The 22634-nt window shown below is 39.9% G+C and overlaps 1 protein-coding gene and 1 long non-coding RNA gene across 3 annotated transcripts in view; one reads left to right on the top strand and one right to left on the bottom strand.

Annotated features, from left to right (window-relative positions):
• The window catches only part of LOC122786421, a 60321-nt gene extending 38318 nt beyond the window's left edge, over nucleotides 1-22003 (top strand). The window contains exon 3 of the long non-coding RNA XR_006362444.1: nucleotides 21943-22003. This is a non-coding gene — a long non-coding RNA (uncharacterized LOC122786421). The remainder of the gene's footprint in view (nucleotides 1-21942) is intronic.
• Nucleotides 4344-10756, bottom strand: cibar1 (CBY1 interacting BAR domain containing 1). 2 transcript variants are annotated; one of them, XM_044052709.1, is made up of 9 exons: nucleotides 10607-10756; nucleotides 9607-9841; nucleotides 9454-9522; nucleotides 8168-8269; nucleotides 7992-7997; nucleotides 7250-7354; nucleotides 7007-7120; nucleotides 5757-5876; nucleotides 4344-4837 (listed from the first exon to the last, which is right to left on the bottom strand). In XM_044052709.1, the coding sequence occupies exons 1-9, from the start codon at nucleotides 10633-10635 to the stop codon at nucleotides 4724-4726; spliced, it is 894 nt and encodes a 297-aa protein (XP_043908644.1). In that variant the 5' UTR covers nucleotides 10636-10756; the 3' UTR covers nucleotides 4344-4723. The 2 variants fall into 2 exon arrangements, with proteins under 2 accessions (XP_043908644.1, XP_043908645.1); XM_044052710.1 differs by lacking the exon at nucleotides 5757-5876.
• Nucleotides 22004-22634: the final 631 nt, after the last annotated feature.

Raw genomic sequence — 22634 nt, 5'->3', positions numbered from 1 at the left:
AGAATGACAGAAATGTAATGGACTGTAGCAGTGACAAGGCTGATGGACTGATAGCAGAGTGTTATACTAGGAAGTGATTGGCTAACTGTAAACAGAAGACTGAAATTGGTCAATATGCAATGCTTCCAATGACCCAGTGAGTCCAGGGCTCTGTGTGATGAGCGTTAAGGGAGAGAAAAACAAGACCGACTCTGACACACCAACACACACTGAGGCCGGAGTGACGGTGAGTTCCCATGCCGCCCTGAGCCAAAGCCTTTTTCACTGATCACATATCAGTTCTGTCTGATAAGCGTCTTGCACAATACATAGATGCAACTCACATGCAGACACAGACACGCAGCACACACACACTTTGCCTCTCTCCTTCCCACTCCTTTGAAAGCAGATGATTTCGAAATCATTAACAATATAGCCATGGGGTGGGATAGAGTGGCTGGTAGAGTATGAAGCCAAACCTGGATATCAGGTTGAACACATGACACACACACACGCACATTTGCACAGGTCTGAGAAAAATTCAGTAAACATGATTTAATACGTATGTAATGCTCTTTAACTGGAATGTGACCTTAAACCTTAACCTTTTAAACACTGTAATACAAACAAGTGAATGAACAACCTTTTGTATATTTGGCCTTTCTCGGGTGTTTTGTGCGCATGAGGAAGCATGACCATACATCAGAATTAGTCTGTGGAGAGCACACACTCACACACCTGGTTTCTCACTTCCTTTTTTTTGTCTTTGCGAACAATGATTGATGCAGTGTGGGGATATCCAAGCAAAGCCACAATCAGGCACTGGAAAATAAATAAGAAGTCACTATCTCTTTCATCATAATTGGGTGAAATATTGTAGCAAAGCACAGTGTTGAAACATACCAACATAGAGTAGATTTAAAAATATTGCACGCTTGTTAAAAGCAGAGGCATCTCTTCATTTAGCTTTGTACCTGTGATCCTGGACGTACAGCACTGCCCTTGACGACACATATGCTGCATTTCATGCTGGTGCATGAATCAGAAATGGGAGCAGGAGCAGTTACTGTACACACGTTGGCAGCTTGAGGTCTCCTCTTTCACTAATGGGAAACACGTGACTGGAAGCACATACACAGTATATTCTGCAGATACACATGAAAATGTATATATACTTGATTCTGAAGACACTTTTTTTTTGTTTTTAATAAATGTGTATTAACTAAAAGAATACATAAGTACTTGGGTGAATTGTTCTGTTAGCATTTTTATTATAATTGTGTCTTTGTCTTTTTAGGATCTTATGGCATCTCTGGATGAATGAATCTCTGGATTCTTATACTTCTTATACATACAGTATAACTAATGCACATTTAAAGGGGAGTGGTTTAGGGATTACCTAAACTTAAACCATGTATTGTAACTTAAAAATTGACATATTTTAATTGTCTTTCATATCTATAGAGGTCTCCTTTGTTTTTTCCTTTCTTTTCCTACCCCAGGGCAGTAACATATACTTGTTTCTATTTTCCAATTTACTACTCCTCCATAATGGAGTTTCCATTGTCATTTTTTTTCCTTTTCTGGATAATTGTGAAAATCAAAACATTGCACTGTTAAATTAAATTAAATTTACTGGGAGCTGTCACAGCAACATGTGGACCTCTTGCAACACACATGCCATTCTAGGGCACAAGAGGCACACTATGCACATTCGCCACACATGTAACTGTGTTTGCTGGTGTGAAATCCAGAGAACGTGGCAGGGTTCAGAGTTCTCAGAACACCAGAAACACACAGCGGGTCTACCAGAGGAATCAGAGTGTGAAAGCGCGCATAGACACACGCAAACATACACATGGAACGGCAGTGTTGTTAGTGAGTCAGTGTGTGAGTCACACTCCCGCTATGCTGCCTCTCGATTTTATAACAGCCGCCAGCACGGCACTGTATTTAATATTCCAAAGCGCTGCACACATGCACTATACTGCATATCCACATATGTATATACTGTACCGCCACACACATGTTCCAACTGAGTGAGGAGTTACACTGGCACACAAACAAACAACACACATGCCTCTTCTCCTTCATTCAAACACAGAGGCACACTCGTCACTGGGAATGACTGCAGATGAGTCAGAGGGGGAGGGGAGGGAATCCTTACTGCTTTGTGTGCCAGATCCAAGAAGAGCCAACCATTACGTTCCTGCACCATAGAAACTGATTCCATTAGACTTGACCTATGACTCACTCCCATGTACATTTTTTTTTTCTCCCCCAAACATTTTTTGTGAGCTTTAGGAGTAAAATATGAACAGGTGTGTATGTTAAACGTCAAGTCAAGACAACGCTCTGAATCTGTGTCAGACTCTCAGGTGGAATGTTAGATCCTCACCTGTTTCACGGTGCTACACTGGCAGAGCAGATCCAGAACTCTGGCTATTCCAGGCACTCGGACAGTAAAAGCCAAGTATTGATCGAAACAGGGAGTGAACCACTTTGCAAACCAGACATGGCCCAGTCACTTTTTGTGTGGACATTGTTTACGAAAACTGCATTGTCATGAAGGTGCCGACCAAAAACGATTCAGCCATAAAGTCAAGTATTAAAAGCAGAGAACAGATGACGACGCAGATGTTTTTGTCTCACAGTTCAAAAGTCAGTTTTTGTGATTTACTCTGCTAGATGATAAGAGGCAATGCAACACACACACACACACACACACACACACACATTAACTTCCATTCATTTGGACAGTCTAAACAAAGCTTTATCCCTAAAATGAACCATAACCATTTTATGCTAAACTACAATTCAAATCTTGGCCCTAAACTTAACTAGTTCCTCAAAAATAAGGTTATTCTTCATTAGGACCAGGTTTTGGTCTCCATGAGGACTACTGGCCCTGACAAGCTCAGTGTTTATGCCAGAAAAAGGTCCTAAAAAGGTAAAAAATACAAGCACATACACACACATACTCTCTGGTAAACAGGTTGAAAAGGAACAAAATGTCTTCATGTATATCAGTTTCCCAAATTATGCAGTACAGGTAAGAAAACCTTTAAACACCACCCTCTGGTGGTGGCCTAAAGAAAGTGAACAATCCTGTGTGGCTTAACCATTCAAAGAAAAGTTCTGTTTTTATGTGGATGTGGCACAGCAGTTCTGTACTGGATATAAAAGCATATGCGTGAAGGGGAGTTGAATTTGAAAATGCAACTGTCCCTCTTCCCCCATTCTTCTCATTCTCTTGACATCTGGTTCCTTGCATGGATATCCCTGTTTGTTTTTCATTCTTTGCTTTTTAACAGTCAGTGAGTCATAACCGCCTCTCGTCTTCCTTTATCTCTTTGACTATTGGCTAACAAAATGGCTGGCGTTTCTTTTTTTTTTTTCCTGGTACCGCTTTCATGTTGTATTGTTTTTGCTTCTTTTGGACTCTTTCCTTTCCACCGATCATGGCCCATTCTTCTACTCTATGATCAGGGAGTGGAGCCTTTAGGTTTATCTGCAATTGGAAAAGCTCTGTGACTCACGATCACACAAACATACACTTTATAGGCGATGACTCACTGGAGCACAGGCCACTCAGACACACGGTGCACTTAAATCAAACTGGTATGTGAGTGTGTGTTGGTTTGTGTTTGCGTACACGTCAACCTTTACATGCAGAAAGGTAAAATCACCTATGCAGCTTTTATCTTCATCAGTAAGATTAGTGTCGGTGTTGCTATAAGAGAGGCAGCTCTCATATCTGCTGCATTATCAAAACCAACTTGTTGGTTACACAATGGCTCCATGATTTATACACATGTAAATGTGCATATAACTGCAGTCTGTTTGTTGAGCTGATAATGGTCTTGACCTGTAATATATACAGTGTGTGCCTGTGTGTGTGTCTGCCATGTCCAGAGGCAGGAAAGTATTCATGAAAACATGGGCACAGTGGAGGAATGATAAACGTGTCGAGTGACTCATGCAAGACAGAGATAGGAGCCATCAGCCGCCTGTGGCAGCAGCCTCCACAGTGACAGACAACACATTCTGTAACACACATGCACACAATTGGGTCTTATAATGTGCGATGTGAATATACAGGAGCATTTCTTCAGGCACTGGTACACATGTACTGATACACACAGTCAACATTATGCAAAATGTCCTTGACGTTTGCATGTCTGTGGAAAGGATGAGTCACTTTCAGTTGCTGTCGCCATGTAACTACCATCACTTAGACTGATTCACACTATGAACCGTTTCTAAAATAACAATCAAGCTCTCTGCAGGCCTATTTATGCAAAGTGACCGAGGGTACACCATGTACGTATTAGTACAGAGCCGCGAATCATTGCAACATCATGGAAAATAACAAACTCATTTTTATTTATAAAGACGTGACACCATATATTGCACATCTTCGCTTTGTGTGCAATATAAAAATTTACAGACGCAAAAACAACAAACTAATATTAGTAAAGAAGAACAAGCTCGCTTACAAAGCACAGCACAACAGTAAAGCACCACTTAAATACTGCTCAGATCACCTGTAACAGAGGGGATTTTGGCAATGACATTGCTTTTCTTTTACAAAAACAGAAACAAACAAAGGGATAATACATCTGGTAGAGCAGGTCGTCGTCCAACCAGAGAGGTTCAATCTCTCGCTGTAGATGCACTGTGCGAATGGCAAAACAGAAGACTAGAAAAGCACGATTATAAATACAGATCATTTTCACTGAATTTAATCTTCTTCATCTGTGTCCTCCTCCTCCTCCTCGTCCTCCTCCTCAGACTCATCTTCGTCGTCGTTGTCCTCCTCTTCACCTCTCGTCTGCTGACTGTAAGCTCTTTGTTGCTGTGACAACACATAAACTGTCACTGTACAACTAAAACACACAGCAGGCAGTCATTAATCACATTTTAGTGATTCTGAAAAATTGACGCTTCACTCGGGGAGTTGTGGTTCAGAAACGAGGCAAAAAGGACAAACGGATAAAAGTTACTTTTATTATTTTAACTTGATATAATATTATATGGACATAAATATGCCTAATACTGAAGGACCGTTTTATCTGGTTGGCATCGGGATTTTCGATCCCCCTTTTCTACCCTGTGACCCTGTGTTTTGTTTAGCAGTGACTACAGTTTTCAGAGATTATATCAAACCTAAGAAAGAATGGTCGCAATGTGACCCACGCTGCTTTTGAGGCACAATCTGATGACAGGTGTAAACCACAGTCTGCCTCTGTACGCTAACTTTGGGACATTTTCTAGATAGAAGATAGAAAATAAGAAAACACACCCAGTGTGAAGCCAATGTTTAAAAAAAAAATATATAATCAAAAACTTCTCATCAGCAAGAGAAGCTGAAGACTAGCTGTCCAAACATGTCACAAATGCACGTGGTACTGCAGTAGTTGTTTAAAATGCTGGGGTGATACTGTGAACGTATGAGGAAATGTGTGATGGGTCTGATGTCATGCATTATGTTACTGGCACGCTATGACATGAGGAAATTGTAACTGAAAGATGGCTGGGATGATGCCACACATGAACCCTGGCAGAACTGATAAGCCTTGCTGTTATCGAGCACTAGTCACTTCTGGTATGAGGAAATCTACCGAGTTCAGTTTTTTGTTTTTTTTATTTGATTTCATCATAACACTGAAACTCGGAACTGTCACAGTCAGTCCCATTACAGACTCGTGATCTTCTGAGGGAAATTCTAGTTTTTCTATCAGGTGTTTGGTGTCTTTGCACTGTCTGCATCTTACCTGTAAAGTCCCTGAAGTACTCAGAAAGGAGCCGGTCCGATCGAGGGAGGTTTTAGAATTAGCTCGTACTATGTCTAAGCGTGACTGGTAGTCAGGGGGATGCAGCGAACTCCTGAACACCTGCCAAAGACAGTGGGAGGTGCTAGACTTTTCCAGAAATACAGAGGAATATGAGCAATGCCTACACGCATTATGGGTCATCATAATGTAGGCACTGGTTCTTTTTAAATCAAATGTGTGATAAAAAACACTCATATAAACGGAGCAGTGTGATACAAAAGCGATGTCATGGCTTACAAATCAAATGCTACAAATAAGAGTGGACATTCTTGGAACATGAGTTGCATCATAATGACAATATTTGTAATTGCAATGATTGGTTTTGATTGTCATTCATCCCAAAACACAAAGTTTGGAGATATTAGACCGTTTTTCGACTCTTTCAAGTAAGGGGAACTGTTTCAGCAGGAAAACAAACAAAAAAAAAGGAATTAACTCGAGCAATTAATTGGCTGTCACTGAGTTTTTGTGGCATGTAAACAAAACAGCTTGTGGTATGCCTCCTGTAGCACAAGAAGCTTCAATTTAATCCACACCAATGGTTATCACTTCGCCACAGTAAAATCCGCAAAGGCTCTTGATCAGGATTATCTTCATGCCTGTCATTTTCAGATGATTCAATCTCCCCTGCTTTGTACTGTGACTCACTGAAAAACAGCCTCGGCCGGGTGAGGAGTTTCGCTTCAATATGAATGGAAGGGAGATGATTCAGTGCAAAACACACAGATGAGATGGCGAGGTGTGGAGGGAAAATAGCACACGGGTATCTGCAAAGAGCAGCTTCACTTACTGAATATTACCAAGCCTTTGTTTTTACATGACAGCTCCTAAAATAGTTTGTCAAACTCCTCAAACAAAGCTGGGAACACAAGAAGGTAGCTGGTATGACGCATAGGCACCACTGTAGGTTAATTCAACGTTACGACATCACTCGAAGGGTGTGGTCTATTAAGTACATATGAGCAATAGGTTGATGAGTAATAGGTGAGACTGTGATAACTTGTTAAATATAACCTAGAGGTCAATCGAGTACAAAACCTGCATTGTGTTCTCATTAGCTCTTTTCCCTGAGTACACGGACACATTTAAATACACATCCTTTTTCTCAATAATTGCCCCTCAGTTTCTCCTGCACACAAACATGCATGCTGGAAAACAACAGGGCATGGTGCATTTGGAGCAGAACCTACCTCTAGGTCCTCCTCCTCATCCACACTTTGAATGCTCTGATGGGCCATGGTGTACAACTCCAAGGCCTTCGCATGGAATGACATCTCCACTGTCACAAACTCACCGAATATTTTCTGTAAGGTGGCAAAAAAAAAGTACACATTTTTCAATTCTGTAAAGCCTTGGACACTCAATTAATTTGGCGAGAAGTTCAGAGTGTGGGTAGTAATTTGAGGCGGTGAGCTCAGCTCAGCACAGCAGACCTTGATGTCCCGGATTTTCTGTTTCTCGAACTCATCTATGGTCTCCTCCAGCTGCCTGGTTGTCCGTGTGGCATCCATTGTGGCTCTCTGAAGCTCACTTTCAGCCTGGTGGCAAAACAAGAGGAAGTACTACATACTTCAAAACACATGGTGCTATTACAACAGGCTTCAGGCATCAAAAGCAAATGGCATCAGGGTGCAGCATCAACAGCATTCCTTTGTACTTGTTGATTTCATTAACAGGGAAATTAGATCTTGATGCGTGAGCTAATATGTATTTGGCAGTGTCACTAATGGGAAGCACCTGAAACCAGTTTTGTCCAAAATATTGCCGTACCATTAGTTTTACACCCGCAACATTCTCTGACAAAAGCCCATCTGATATTGATATGATAAAATGCTCATTCCACAGGAAGGGGAAGCAATATTTTCTGCAATCATGTCTTACACAAACAGGCAATTTAACACATAAACTTTACACACACAAATAGAGAAACAGGAGTTCCAAAGAGATGTGGTTTCTACTTTGTTTTACTGAAGGTGTGTAGAACTGGTCTGGTGATGACTGAACATGTTTCTCCTGGAGAATCTGCAGTGTGATTGTGGGTTTGAGAGTCAGTTATAAGTCCACTCCCCTTATGTAATTATAACGAGTAAGTTGGGAGTTGTGCTTCTACTTCAATGTGTCATCTTTGGGGGTAATTCATCAGCAGTGTTGAGATACGGGGATTATGGGACACACCTGAGACTGGAGGCTTGGTCAAGGAAACATGGAAATACAGTGGTGTCCTCGTGAAGATATGGAGAGTTATCATTTTAAAACTCAATGAGATTAAACCTTTTAAATGTTTATCTTCCTGTTCAAACTAGTAGTCACTTGCACTAAAATTTCTATGTGAACACGGAGGAGAAGGATACAATAATTTGCCTGTCTGAGGGGTTTCTTTGTCTGGTCCTCTCAAGCTGAGCCATCTGTTTAGCTTCTCTGTCTCTGGCACTTTGCGTCGTCTTCAGATCGTCCTGCATGGATGTACAAGCACACAAGGACACAGCAGCCATTACCAAAGTTAGCATTGATACTGATTCAGATACCAAGGATATGATCTAACGAGTACATGCTCCGCCTCAGTGTTTCTCAATCCAGTCCTCAAGCGCACGCTTTTTATGTTCTCTTTACTCAGTGACAGTTAGCAATGTTAAGCAAATTGGTTGAGTGACTAAATGTGCGGTTTTATCTTTGATGAGAAATTAAAAATTAACCAGCCAGGTATAATTTATTTTTGGCAAACACAATCTCTCTGTTCAACAAATGACTAATCACAATTATTCTCAAAGCAGAGTGATTCATTTAGCATCTGATGGTAAACAAGCCTTTTTATATGTTTTTGCACCTACTCAGGCAAATCAATGTATAGCCGGTAGAATTAGCCATTTCTCAGGTGTATACACTGTATTTTCACATTCTTATCATCCTCTGTACATTATCAGTGTATTGCAATGCATATATTTTACATTCACATACCCTTACCAATAATTAATATTACTATTTATTGTAATTATTTGGTCCATATCTTGGCTGGAGTGTCTGTAATGAAACCAAATCTGCCCCTGGGATCAATTAAGTATTTCTGATTCTGAGAACATAACACTAAAACTGCACCACTGTGTGATTAAGAGTATATTTGTTTTGATCCTGGTCAAAAAATGACACCATGAAGGGAAGAGGCTGGCTGTGGCATAAAAAAAAACATAGTTTGTGAGGCATTAAGATATTATCAATAAATCAATACTGCACCCATGTGGCCATGCAGCAGTACTGAGAGAAACAGAGACATTTATGATCCAAACTATTTCTTTATCCTCATTTTACAGTGATATAATACTCCACTAATCAAGATCAAGATAAATATTGAAATTTGTCTTGGACAGCAGAGCCACTTCGGGAGATTTTTCGATTTGAAAACAACATAATAGTAACATAGTCTTTCAATCTGTCTTTGATTTACTCTGAATTGTGAGAAGAATTAAACTACGCTGCCATCCCATATTTTCTAATGCTTTTCCAACACTGCACTATAGAAGGTAGAAATTCTTGGTCGACTGAAGCCCTTTTTATCTGATGAACAACTAGACCATAATGATTTTGGAAAGCATTTGCATTCTCATTTGACTCATTTTGTGTTCATATCAAATGTCATAATTACCCTTTTACGTTTCACAACGTCACCATAACCTTTTAATGGCTCTATGACTTTGGCTTCAAGTCTTTCCACCTGCAAAGTAAACGGGTCCACATTAGTTTATGTCTTACTTCACACATTTAGGCTGTGGCTTTAAACGTATCATTTATGTTTTACCTCAGCTTGGCGGTAGTCTTGAATCTTGGCCAGGTGGTCAGCATACTGCTTCATACCCCTCTTTAGATTTGGCGTTTCTGTGTCAGCATACAAGCCGATCTCACGAACCAGGAGGTCAGCCTTGTCCCGCAGCCTGGCTGTTTTACGAACATAGCCAGCAAAAAGCTGGCACATCTCTCCAAAATGTTTTTCTACATTGGTGACACTCTCCTGGATCCTTCTTGTCTGGTTGTCCCTGGAGACAGTGAAGGAATCCCAGCAGTAATTATGGTGGACAATACAATGCAATGTACAATATTATCAGGATTGTGATACAAAAAGCGACTATAATAAGTTAATTGTAGTAACTTTACCTTATGAGGCGCAATATTTGTTAAAGCCAGATTAATTATTTTCTTAATCTACACACATTATTCTACAGACTGAAGAGAACATCTTTGATTCTCACAGACAGATCTGCACAACTGTCACATAATCATTTTAAATATGTTTACTGTGTGATGCACAAATGAAAATGAGAATAATGATGTAAACATTACCATTCCCTCTGATTTCACAAATCAAATCGCAATTCCTGTCAAAATAATTGCAATTAGATATTTATTCAAAATCTTTCAAGCCTACTATTAACTACTAACCAGTAGTTCATCTGTTTCCTATTATTTGAATATGGCTCATCTGCCATATGTGTAACAGGTCACAAATAACCAAAACAACGTTCTTATTTCACAATTGTCAGGCAATCATAATAATAACGTTTATGTATGAGACAGTTTTGACAAAAAGACGCACATTAGATGATAACACGTTTACAGTTATTATTGTGAGCAAAGCCAGAAAAGCAGCAAATGCAGCTAGTTGACCTACATTTATCTATTTTGAATGTACGGATCACACTCGATCCTCGCTGCTCTTGCTATGTTCGTTTTTATAACGGGTACAAAACACGGCTCCACTGGCTTTAAGTGACATTAACACAGGCTCATGTTTGACTTGTTACCTCGCTCTTGCATCAGGTGTCCGACTCATCTTCGCAGAGATTAACTAAATGAAATGGCGGCAGCGCACGTCTACGTTTGTCCCTGTTTCACGCTAACTAACTATGCTAAAGGCTAGCACGCCAGTCTGCCGTTTCCATGGATTCTCCCTCCTCCTCCCTCTGCGCTTCCGCTTCAGCAATGCCTTCTGGGAAATGGAGTCGTTAAGCCCTCAGTTTACTTCTCTGGCGTGACAGTAAATAGACTTCTCTCAGAGATGGCAGTATCGTTTGATGACAGGAAACAGCTGACGGTAAGGCTGTATCATTTGTTTACACAGTTTAGAAGAAATATACACGCAAAAGGAAACAAAGTACAGACTTGTAGAACATCAAGTTAACCATTTTGTTTTTCACTGAAAACCTAGAGATAAAATCCGGAGACAACCTACTTTGTCTCCAGTTTTTGATTAATCAATTAAACCAGAACATTCCACGTTTTAGAAGTTTAAGGTCTGGAAAAAGTAAGGAAGTTTGCAGACAACAATGAAATTGAAATAATCATGATCACAAAATTCCTTATATCATTTGTGATTACCATTTTGACCTTAACTGAGAGCCATATATATCATTAACATGTTAATTATTTCCCTGAGTGTTTAAAAATGATATAGTACAAATAATAAGCATCAGCATGTCAATATATCAAGGCATTAGGTGACATTGTTTTTAAGTTTATAAACACAGATTATCTATTTCTGACACATTAAGTAAAACATGGTCACATAAAAGCAATCATGATATTTTTGTGATTAGGAGTCTCACATTGCATTTTACTGTTCTGTTTTTGATGGGAAATGTGTGACCCTAATTGGAAATTCATGGGTATTTACTTGGAATTTACATGTATATAAAATAAATATAGGGCCGCACGGTTGGTTTAGTGGTTAGTGCTGTTGTCTATGCAGCACCTGTGTTCATGACCCAGTTGAAACAAGGGTTTTCTCCAGGTTCCTCCCATGCAGAGTAGGGATGCACAATATTATCAGTATCTGCAGATATTGGCTTTAAAATGTATTATCGGATATTCGATAATACATTTTTTTTTTACATTTATCAATGAAGAAAATATTTATCTACATCTGCTGCGACATCAGTGTGAAAAATATTGTGTTCATTTCAATATGGAAGGGAGTAAACTTATATATATTGGTATCAGTATCGTTGTATGCATAGGCTGATTGGACACTCTAAATTGACCATAGGTGTGAGTGTGAGAGTGAATGGCTGTTTGTCTCTATGTTACCCTGTGATGGACTGAACTCTCCTCTCAGAGTGTCAGCTGGGATTGGCACCAGCGGCCCTCATATGGAGAATAAAGTGGTAGATAGTAGTGAATAAATAAGTAAAATTAACATTTGAAGTAAAGACCATTGTTTTCATCTTGTACAATCTTGGATTTTGCCACTTATTGTTATCTTACTTGATTTGATCTGACAAAATACAATATAAACCACCGATGAAATCTTTATGTTAGTACTGCTTAATACTTGTATTTTGTTTCATACTATTGGAGATATTTACCTCGTTTGCGAAATGAGGAAGTAAATACCGTTGCTGGATGAATCCAAATATTTGGCTTTGGTCTGGCTATTGCTTTTCTAATTCCCCAAACAGATCAAGGTACATTGCCTACATTGCAACAAAGACGCCTGCAAATAGTCACAGCTTCACTGTTTATGAACTGGTGCCAAGAGCAGACTCTGTGATCAGTGGAATGAATGGAGGCCTCATTGTAATTCCCTCCTCTGTGTTTGGGAATGCATGAATGTCACCAGCTGCCACGTCTGCTCCTCTGTGGAAAATGTCCAAAAACCTTAATTATCACGCTTAATCATCCATGGGATTGAAGCAGGGGAGATCCCACTGTAACAGATTGGCAATGTAAAACATGGCCATTGCATCTGTGTGTCTGGAATCCCAAGAGGATCTGTTTAATACTTTTTTGCCACAGCTGATGCAGGTATGGATTAATTGTTCGGAAAATAATTTTATAGGAAGATTGAGTTCAAGTAGGCACCTTTAGTGTAATTGTTGTTTATTAGGCTGTTATTCATTTCCTGGAAAACTCTTTAAATTTACTACTTTATCATATACACAAAAAAACAAACTTGGATTAATAACCTATAAAACATCATACTGTACATATATAAAACAAATGATAGCACTTTTATATTGTCTATTATATTGTGTATTATTATATTGTCCTTGTCTATTACGTCTGATTATGTTGTGTACATGGTTGTAAATATAAATGTTTCATTGCGGAGGTTACTGGACGATGACGCTGTAATAGTATCTTGATTCTTGAGAGTGATGAAATATTATTTTCGTGTGATTGCATGACTCAACCACATGATGGCGATCCACTTCCATTCATCAATTTGCCAGACGTTAGCCTTACTTTGCCTGGTTACTGGTTGATGTTTGTGAAATCTTCCCTCATACATAGGAGGAATATTTCACTTCCTGGTGCCTGTCCTTGCAATTTCAATCATGATAAGTTTATTTTACGTGAGACTTAGTAGCTCTAATCTAAGATTTGTAGTCCATAAAAATGTAATCGGCGCCTTTATAACTGACGTCCTGGAGGATCTTTGTGTGGTGAGAATGCTGAGTTGTTTACTCCTAAATATATTCATGAATGGTGGCATCCTTTTCGACTGTGCCTCTTAAAAACAGATGGAGTTGTTTTCCAAGTTTCATTTAGCAAGAAGAGAGCAGCACCAGTACCAGCAGCACTAGTCCTCTCTGTCTCTTTCATGCTTCTTCATGTCTCTCTCTCTCTCTCTCTCTCTCTCTCTCTCTCTCTCTCTCTCTCTCTCTCTCTCTCTCGCTGCCCCGCTGAGCCCTCTCGCTCAGTCCTCAGGTTCTTCTGTCTTTCGTCTTTCCTGAATCTTGTCCTCTGCAGCTCCACACTAGGACAGTGGGGAGATGTGTGGCCTGCTGGACAGATTGGGAGTGACATATGTCATACATGGGGGGGGGCGACTTAGTGGGGGCAACCACGTCTGTTTCCCACAGAATCCTTGTGTCTTCAGGTGCAAGTCCTGGTGTGAACACTCCAGACCTGAGGCTGTCCTCCCACATAGAGAAACACACACACACAGCTTCAGATTCCCTGTTATTAACAGTGGGAGTCTGGGGTCTGTGGGAGGTGTTTGCATGTTTGTGTGTGAGTGAGTGAGTGTTTGGGGAGGCTGAGGATTATGAACAGTGTGATATCTTGTTTGCCACTCGGTGCATAAAATGAAATTACAAGCCAAAAGTCGATATGTCATCATGCTGATTTTGGCTAACTCCGCTCTCCTTCCTTTAACAGCTACATGCCTCTGATTTGGCAGAGCGACACAACATTGCTCAGTTGCAGGAATTAACCCTGAAGTACCCAGTGGGAAATATCTCTTCTCTCTCTTTCTCTGTGTGTGATTCAAACTCAATTTTCAGTGCTCTAACTTTAAACTAGTCCGCAAATAATAATAATAAAAAGCCTTCAGATGCAATTAAATGCTCCTCTGGAGAGTATCAAAACAATAATAACACAAAAGACAAAAGTCCTGATCAGTTCGGCTTTTATGTTCAACCAAACTTGAAATGAAATTCACCTCTCTACTGTAGAGGTGAGCAAGATATATCGTCTGACATAATATCACAATTGTTGTTTCAAATATATGCAAATGGACATGATCTGTTATTTAAATGACTTTGCATAAATCACTGAAACTAAAAGTACAACTCCACACATTCCCTGAATGCGTGCAGCAGAAGCCAAACCTGCTGCAGCAAGTATCCTCGCTAGTGTCCTCCTCGTCCTCGACACCAGCCCCCGCAACAATTCTTTTGAAATTCTTTTGTTATTTGCTTTTGCTTGCACAGTTCACCTTTACAGTAGAGCATCTGGAAGTTCACCCACAGTTCGATGTTTCTTCACTGTAGTTCACTCCTTACATTTTTTTACTAAAGTTGAAAGAAAATATGAGTTGTTTTCCTCAAACATCGTGTCCATTGATGTAATCTGTAAGCAACAATTTGTGGCTCAAACTAGTCATCGTCACCATCGAACAACCTGGTGATGTTGTTTTGGCACCGCTGTGCATAAATGACATTTTCTGCAAATACATATTCCACCACTTCAAGTTCTGTGGTTGCTCTGCCAACCTTGATCAAAAGTCTTTTCACTGCAGTTAAGCGGGTGTTTGAAGGGCAAGCCAACACAGACACGGTCCAATGCTTTTATTGACCCAGTGAAAAACCTCCCCGTGTCTCCAGGGGTTTGGATCTCAGGTTAGAGTCTTTGTTGTCTGCGTTTATTAGTGTCTCCTTTTGCCATCTCTCTCTTTCTCCCCATATATCACCCGTACTCTTCCTCAGACACCTCCTTTTTCTAAATCCCTCACTCCCTGCCTGCTGCTCTTTGTCCCCCAGGAGCTGGTGAAGAAAATGTCACCAGATCAAATTAGTGGAAGCCTCCAACACTGCCTGTCTGCCTCTGTCTGTCTCTTCCATCGAGTGATAACGTCACTCACCGAAGTTTCTGGAAGTTTATTTGTGTCCAAACTTTATCTTCCCCAGGTATGACACTCTGGTGGGGAAGTGATTTTTGTTGAGGTATAGTTTTAAAAGTACATTGTGTAACTTTCGTTGCAGTAAGTATGGTTTATGTGTTATATAATATTATTATAATATTATATAATTATATAATTTGGAATTATGTGCTTTAATTTTCTTCTTTTTAAATTTCCTGCCATTTTTAAATGCTGATATATTCAAACATAATTCTAACTAAGTACTCCCAAGTAGGGCTGAACAATTAATCCAAATTTTATGCAATATATCTATATTTTGTGTTTCTAAATATCATTTTTGATGAATTACTGTCTCGATCTATAACCATCTTCATCATCATCTACCGACTGAAGAGAACATCTTTGTTCCTGACAGATGTGCACAAATATCACACAGTAATCATTTTATAATGTGTTTTTCAAATGAAAATGAGGATAATGATGTAAAAATGACCATTCCCTCTGTAAATGTAAAATGAGCACTAATAATAATAATATTAATAATTCATTTTATTTATAAACGCGTTACCAACTCTCAAGGACACTTTACAAAAACAAACAGCAATAAAAAACAAACAACAGGTACGACACAGTAAACAGATAATGGGGTGAAATCACAGAGTCGCTGTTTTGAACAGGTGAATTTTGAATCTGGATTTGAACGGGAAGAGAGTCAGAGTTGTGGATGTCTAGTGCGAGTGAGGACACAGTGAGGTGGATGAAGGAGAAGGATCTGAGGAAGCGGGACGAGAGATGCGGGGGGGCAGGTTGTGGATGGACTTGAAAGCACACAGGAGGATTTTTGAATTCTGAGACTAACCAAGAGCCAGTGGAGTTGTTGTAGGATGGGGTGGGGGGTGATGTGGTGGAAAGAGTGGGTTCTGGCGATGGTGCGGGCAGCTGAATTCTGGACCATTTGAAGTTTATGGAGGGATTTGTGAGGGAGACCAGCGAGGAGAGCGTTAGAGTAATCAATGCGGGAGGTGACAAGGCTGTGAACAAGGATTGAAGTATGGGGGGTAACGAATCATATCACAAACCACAATTGCTGTCAAAATAATTGCAAATAGATATTTATTCAAAATAGTTCATGAGTCATGATCGGAGGGGTTGCCGGTTCCCAGCCACGGGGACGACATCCACTGTACTCCTTGTGTCGGTCCCAAGCTCTGATGAATGAGTGGGTTGTGTCAGGAAGGGGCATCCGGTGTAAGGATCTCTGCCAAATCAAGTGTGACTGGTGTCACTTTATTGGCATTTTATTTGTCTGTCAAAAGAAGTCATTCACATTATTGGATGCACTTCACTCACTACAACCTCCATGATCCCACCGTTACTGTGCAAACAATTGAGATACTCAGAAAATGACACGTCCTCATTCAATATTTCTTGGGTTAGGTCCTAGCTTAGGTTAAAATAAAGACACAAATTACCTGATGGGGTGAGGAAGTGACAACTGGTGGTTTTATTTGGTAAATTGTGCCAAGAGGTAACTGAGACAACAACTAGCCTGGCATAAAAAAAGAAAACTACAACTTTTTATCCTCCAGTTACAGCAACAACACTGTGTTGATGGAGGTATATACTGAGCTATTTTAAATAGCTGGTAGCTGCAACGTCTTCTTTAATGTATAGAATGATGAGAACTCAACTTAGATTTAGTTTTTTCCAGATGCTTTCTTTAAAAATACATGATTCATACGTCACTATCATGATGTCATTGACTCTGCATTCCGGGAAGAAGCCTTGAACTCACACCCAGTTCTTTTTTTGCAGTGTCACCAACGCCACATCACTTATTCATAGCACATTTCATATTCATAGCCTTCTTTACTTTGGTGAGGCGCATCGGACATAGTGATCTCGCTCAGTCTGGCATTATTTACCTTAATGCATTTCAGTTGAAGGACAGGGAGTGTTGCCAGACCGCCATCTTTGCAAACAGATGACTTTAATGCATGTTAACCTTGGTGGCCATAAAAGGGTTCACGTTATTCCTCTTAAACCAAACACTGTCTATCAGAGTCCATCGGGGGTGAAACTGGAGCACTTCCAGGACTCCTCACATGCCCACCGCAAAAAGGCCTTAATTGAAAATGACTTCAGACTATTGAAAAAGAGGGAGAGGCTTGGTTGAGTGCACATTACTGGGTGTATTTAATAATGTGAAAGGGTGGAGAAAAGATTGTTTGTGTGGTCCATTTTTATTCCTCTGCACCAGCAACAGCTGCGGCCAAAGGCATTATGTGCTGCGGCGGGTTGTCCGTCTGACAAATCGTTTTGTCCGTCCTAATTCTGTGAAGGTGATATCTCAGGAACATGTTGGGAGAACTTCTTCAAATTTGACTCACTGATGAACTGATCAGATTTAGATTGTCACTGTGACCGTTTAAACGTGACCATCATCCATGTAATACTTTTTATTCAATTCCTTCATTACGTGTGTCTGGAGTGGACAGACGTGGGCATACATCTATTGTTCCAACTAAACTTGGCACAAAAGAAATTTGTGTTTGGTTAATTATTTCTATGTTGTAACGATTGCTTCTTGGCAAAAAGGTTGAAAGTTGAATGTTGAAAGTCTTGTTACTTCAGATTTGAATCGTCCAATCCAATAAATGACACCAGACAAGAGTCAATAGCAAGATTTGACTAGTTTTGCATGGTCACAACCCACATACTCAACTCTGCTGCTCAACCCACAAATGCATTTTCCCTCACAAATGTGGCACCATTTAAAATGGAAATAAACAAGCTTTCCAACAGAACAAGGTTTATTGCCAAGACGCGTTGTTACAAACACAAATGTCCTTACTTTTTGTGCCAGGTCAATATGGTAACTGAACTAAAGCTAACCGTCAGACATTGAAGTAAAGGAGTGCAAAGGAAAATGCAGTGAAATCGAAAGGATCACACAGAAGTCCATTTCCACGGTGCTCCATCACATCCAGATGAAAGTGGCCACCGTCCTGCTGCCATCAATATGCAAATGTTAAAAATGGCCCTTGAGTGTGGGGAGCAGTTCCCTCAAGTGCATTCATTACCCGGCGTTAGCATAATTGATTCCCAGTCCTGCCATAAAACTGGTCACTCCCCGCGCCGCTCACTCTGGAGGATCCTCTGGGGACGTCACGGGCTAACTTCAATCATAAATCATTAAAGGACACCACCAGCCAATGGACTGTGCCAGTGCCCAAGAGACCTGCGAGCAGCGAACAGTAATACTGTCAATGACGTCTTAATCATCGCTGTGACATATAAAGGTGCCTAAAGGCCGACATATCCTACATGCCACCTCTCTGTCCTCATTTCTTAACTCGGTGTCATAAAAATGCATGCGTGGCCTTTATATACAACATGTATTTTAGCATAGCATATGTCAGGGATTGAGTTTTGGATTTGTGCCAGAAATAATCCCAGTAATTAATTTTGTGGGTTTATAAAATCCCATGAATTATCCATAAAAGTAGCAGCTTATGACAACATATTTTATTAATTCTTGTTCTTTCGACGCCACAATCTAAGAAATTTGAAAGCAAAACCAACCGTGTGTGAGGACTTTGCTAAAGAAAAATGGTAGAACCAATGAGTATTCAGTGCAGTGTACCGCAGTCATGAGTTACTTTGGTAATTAAATGAACATCAGGGCTGCAGAGTAGTTACTGCAGAAGTCATGATAGCTATTAGCTGTAGCCGTATTTCTCTCAGCAGCATCCCCATTCAGAGCAGGTGTGTGGCTTATTAAGGCTCCTATTAGAGAAAGAGAGTCTGCGTGGTAAAACATTTTTTTTTTTCCCACTCACTCGATCCATCCAACCCTCCCTCCATCTGTCCATCCATCCAAACCCCGTCTTTACAGTCTAATTAAATTCATCAGGTTGTGCAGCGAAGGTTCCCAGCAGCTCAGAGAGGCAGGAAGAGAGTGAAAGGGACAGAGACACAGAGACACAGAGACACAGAGCGGGGAGTGAGGGGAGAAAAACAGCCGCACGTTCATGATGTATTGCCACCTAGCAAAATAAAACATATTCATAAAGAATATTCATTACCTCTACCAGCCATCCCACAGATGGCTGGAAAATTGGCTTTGTGTTGAGATGTGGATTCAGGCATGCATATTAATGGAAGACAGATGTAAACGCATATTCAGATTCTTTGGCTTTTCTTTTTTGTCATAGGCAAAATGATAATGCATTCACCCAGGAGAGGCTGCATCCAGGAAGCAATTCACCTCAACTGTGGTGGGGGTGGTATTGTTTTTGTTTTTGTCAGACTGGCAGTGTGTTTGTGTGTGTGTGTATACACTTGTATTTGTTACCTCTTTTGGACCTTTCCTGCCATGAACAGTGTCCTTGTCAGGTTAAGGGTATGGCTAGGCTTTCACTGGTGATGGTTAACCTTTAGTGCTCACATGGCACAGATCTGTGCCACAGGCACACCTTTGGTAAATTGTCGTGGGAATAATACACAACTCCTTACATGGACATCTTTAGTCTTTACAAAATACATTTTGTGTATGTGTTGTTGAGTGAAAGTTATGATTCATTTTAAATTGCGTATTTTTTTTAATCAGCGATAATTGTGCAAAATACAAGATAGACTTAGTTTTTCTTTTATTGATGGACTGTAATGATTTCAAATGAAAAACAATATTTTTCATCAGATTACCTATAGGTTGTGCTGGGTAAAAAGGATATAAGACACTCTATACTGCATATTCTTATAGCCTCTGTATACGTTTTAACATGGTAATGGAAAAAAGCAGCCTAAATGCTCTGGTTTCTAAGGGTTAAGGTTAGGGATAATGCTTTGTTTAGGTTTTCAATATGAATGGAAATCAATGCAGTGTCCTAAAAGGAATACCTGTGCAAACCTGTGTGTGTGTGTGTGGGAAACTGCGATCTGGTGTGTACATACAGTTTTTATAAAAAAGTGAATATTTGAATAAGAAACACTTCATTTCTGACTGAGATTATTCCCAAGTCTTTTCTCATTGGACTTTTACTCTGAGATTATCTTTAGTGCCCTCTCTTTAAACCCCGTCTGCAGTTGCTGGCCCGTTGCCATCACCTTTCTATTGCCCATATTGCTACCACTAGAGAGCAGTAGCACTCTCTCAGCCTCCTTCAAGGCCACAGAGCAAAAACTATTCCATCTTAGCCAAGATGACTGCATTAATTAGATACTGGACATGTGTAAAAGTCCAGTATTTAATTATACACTGCAGCAGAGTACAGACTCTGTCATCATGCTCAATGTTGGGACAGTCAGAAGAACTGCTATGACTGCAGGTTCTTCAACTAAAGACATCCCAAAAGACTGAAAGGTGATTTTAATAACTTTTTAATGCAGGCGTATTTTCATCATTTTTATTACATCACTATAATAGAGAACTTTGTCACCGGGCATGAAACCATTCCTCTAACTGCCTCTATAGCCACTGGTCCTATAACCAACTCGAGAGATTCTTCCTACATTCATCTCCTGGATCTCATCTCCATGTTACAGCCTATATATGTCACACTGAGAATAGAGGAGGTTTTTTTTTTTAAATAGAAATGGCCTCATAAATCCTCAGTCATGTAACTGCACACTGCTCAATTGGAATAAAACCTTCTTTGTGTAAGTGTACGCCAATATGGAAAATTAAAGTCAGTTAATAAAAAGCAGCGCTAAATCAATGGGAGCCATAAAAGATACGGGCCGATATTAAAATGTGGGGTGCATGCGGGGCAATAGTGGCATTAACATGCTGGGCCTGAATTATCATGTTAATTTAATATCCAGTCTTCAAATGAAGCAGAAAGCCCAATAAAGGTCAATTAAGCAACTAGCCTCCGATCTCCATTTAGAGTTTTATGGCCTCATCTAAATCATGGCGCTGATGCATCCAAGGGGCCCACTGGCTGCCAAAGACCTCGGGGACCCACAGAGGGTACAAGCTTTTAAGATCTAAGTACATGAAGCTGGTCAGTTTGCACTGGGACAGCTCTGTGACTGTAGCCCATAATAACTGTACTTTGAATTATTGATGATATTCTTGCTGCACACAAGAACGCGTACGACGTTTTTTGTGCGTGCAGCTGTCGCCATCAAGGCTACGATGCCTCCAACGTGAAGTGCGGAGGCCAACGTGGATTTTAAATGAGGCTGGTGCATGTTTTTGGTCGTAGAGAGCAACATAAAGTAGGTGCACAGTCAGCACCATAGCCTGGTGAACGCACAATTATTGTTTTTTAAAATACAATTGCAATTTGATTTGAAACAGTACAATTAGTAAATCACAAAGGCTAACTTCTATGTCTTCTATGCAAATTACAAAATGTAACTCCCTCTCCCTCTCTCTTTTCATATACATATGTATATACGTATATATATACACATATGTATATACATATACATATACATATGTATATATATATATATATACATATGTATATCACATTTGAAAATTCATTGATAACAATAATTATATCTTAGCATTAAAAATATAATTCAGGTTAAAGAGCTTCCATAAACTGGTGTATTAACCATTACAGAAATGTAAAAAAGTATATTTGATGTAATTACCAATGCTGTTAATTTAGGGCATAACAATAGATTTATTTATTTTGCATCATAAACATGTTTTTCATTGTGAAGTACACGTCATTCCATATCAATACAAACACTTTGGCGTTGAAATTCGGTGAAATATCATCATGAATGTCTAAATTGTGCTCTTTTTTTCTCTAGACGACCCCCTCATGACCAGATTAGACGCTTATTGGCCCCCAGGTCATTTGACTTTGACGCCTCTGATCTTGTAAGTATATAAACTGACTTTATGTCTAACCTGTGTAGAGGCATTTCATTTTGTTGTTTGGAAAAATAGCCTCTAACTTGTGCTAATCCTTAAGGTTTCTTACATTATATTAATGTCTGTATGTTTGTCTCTTGTGGATAAACCCCTCATGGTTTTTTTATGGGATATAATTATTGATTAAGTCAACCTTCTGACCAGAAAACCCTGCTTGCATGTCAAACGTTCAGCTGAAATAATGACAACTCACCGTCCCTCCGCACAGTTAAGTGTGGTCATTGGAGTTTAAAATTGATGTCCACTGACATGATAGTGAATGAACAGTCAAAGGAATGATGAATGATTCTCATGCAAGCGCGGACGCATCGACCACTTATTGACGTCGCCCTAGAAGACTGCTGCATTGACGCGGCTTTACGGAGATCCATGGTCTCATAAATAAATCACTCTGAGCGAGGTAGAACTACTCTGCCAAGGTTCACAGCCAATAAACAAGAGAAGTAGCACAAAAAATTAGGCCCAGAAGAATATTTATGTGCTGTCAAGTGTCAACATTCTGCCAGATATGATTGAAGTGAGGTTATAAGATATTATCAGTACTGTAATGTAACAAAGTACAAATACT

Source organism: Solea senegalensis, linkage group LG20 (assembly GCF_019176455.1).
Source record: "Solea senegalensis isolate Sse05_10M linkage group LG20, IFAPA_SoseM_1, whole genome shotgun sequence".
Taxonomy (NCBI): domain Eukaryota; kingdom Metazoa; phylum Chordata; class Actinopteri; order Pleuronectiformes; family Soleidae; genus Solea; species Solea senegalensis.
This window is presented reverse-complemented; position numbering and strand designations above follow the sequence as displayed.

Coding starts and splice junctions, on each gene's coding strand:
- cibar1 (XM_044052709.1), bottom strand. CDS start 10,635: ATGAGTCGGACACCTGATGCAAGAGCGAG. Junction 9,842..10,606: donor ACACCTGATGCAAGAGCGAG/GTAACAAGTCAA, acceptor CACTGTCTCCAG/GGACAACCAGACAAGAAGGA. Junction 5,877..7,006: donor ATGAGGAGGAGGACCTAGAG/GTAGGTTCTGCT, acceptor TGTCTTTGGCAG/GTGTTCAGGAGTTCGCTGCA.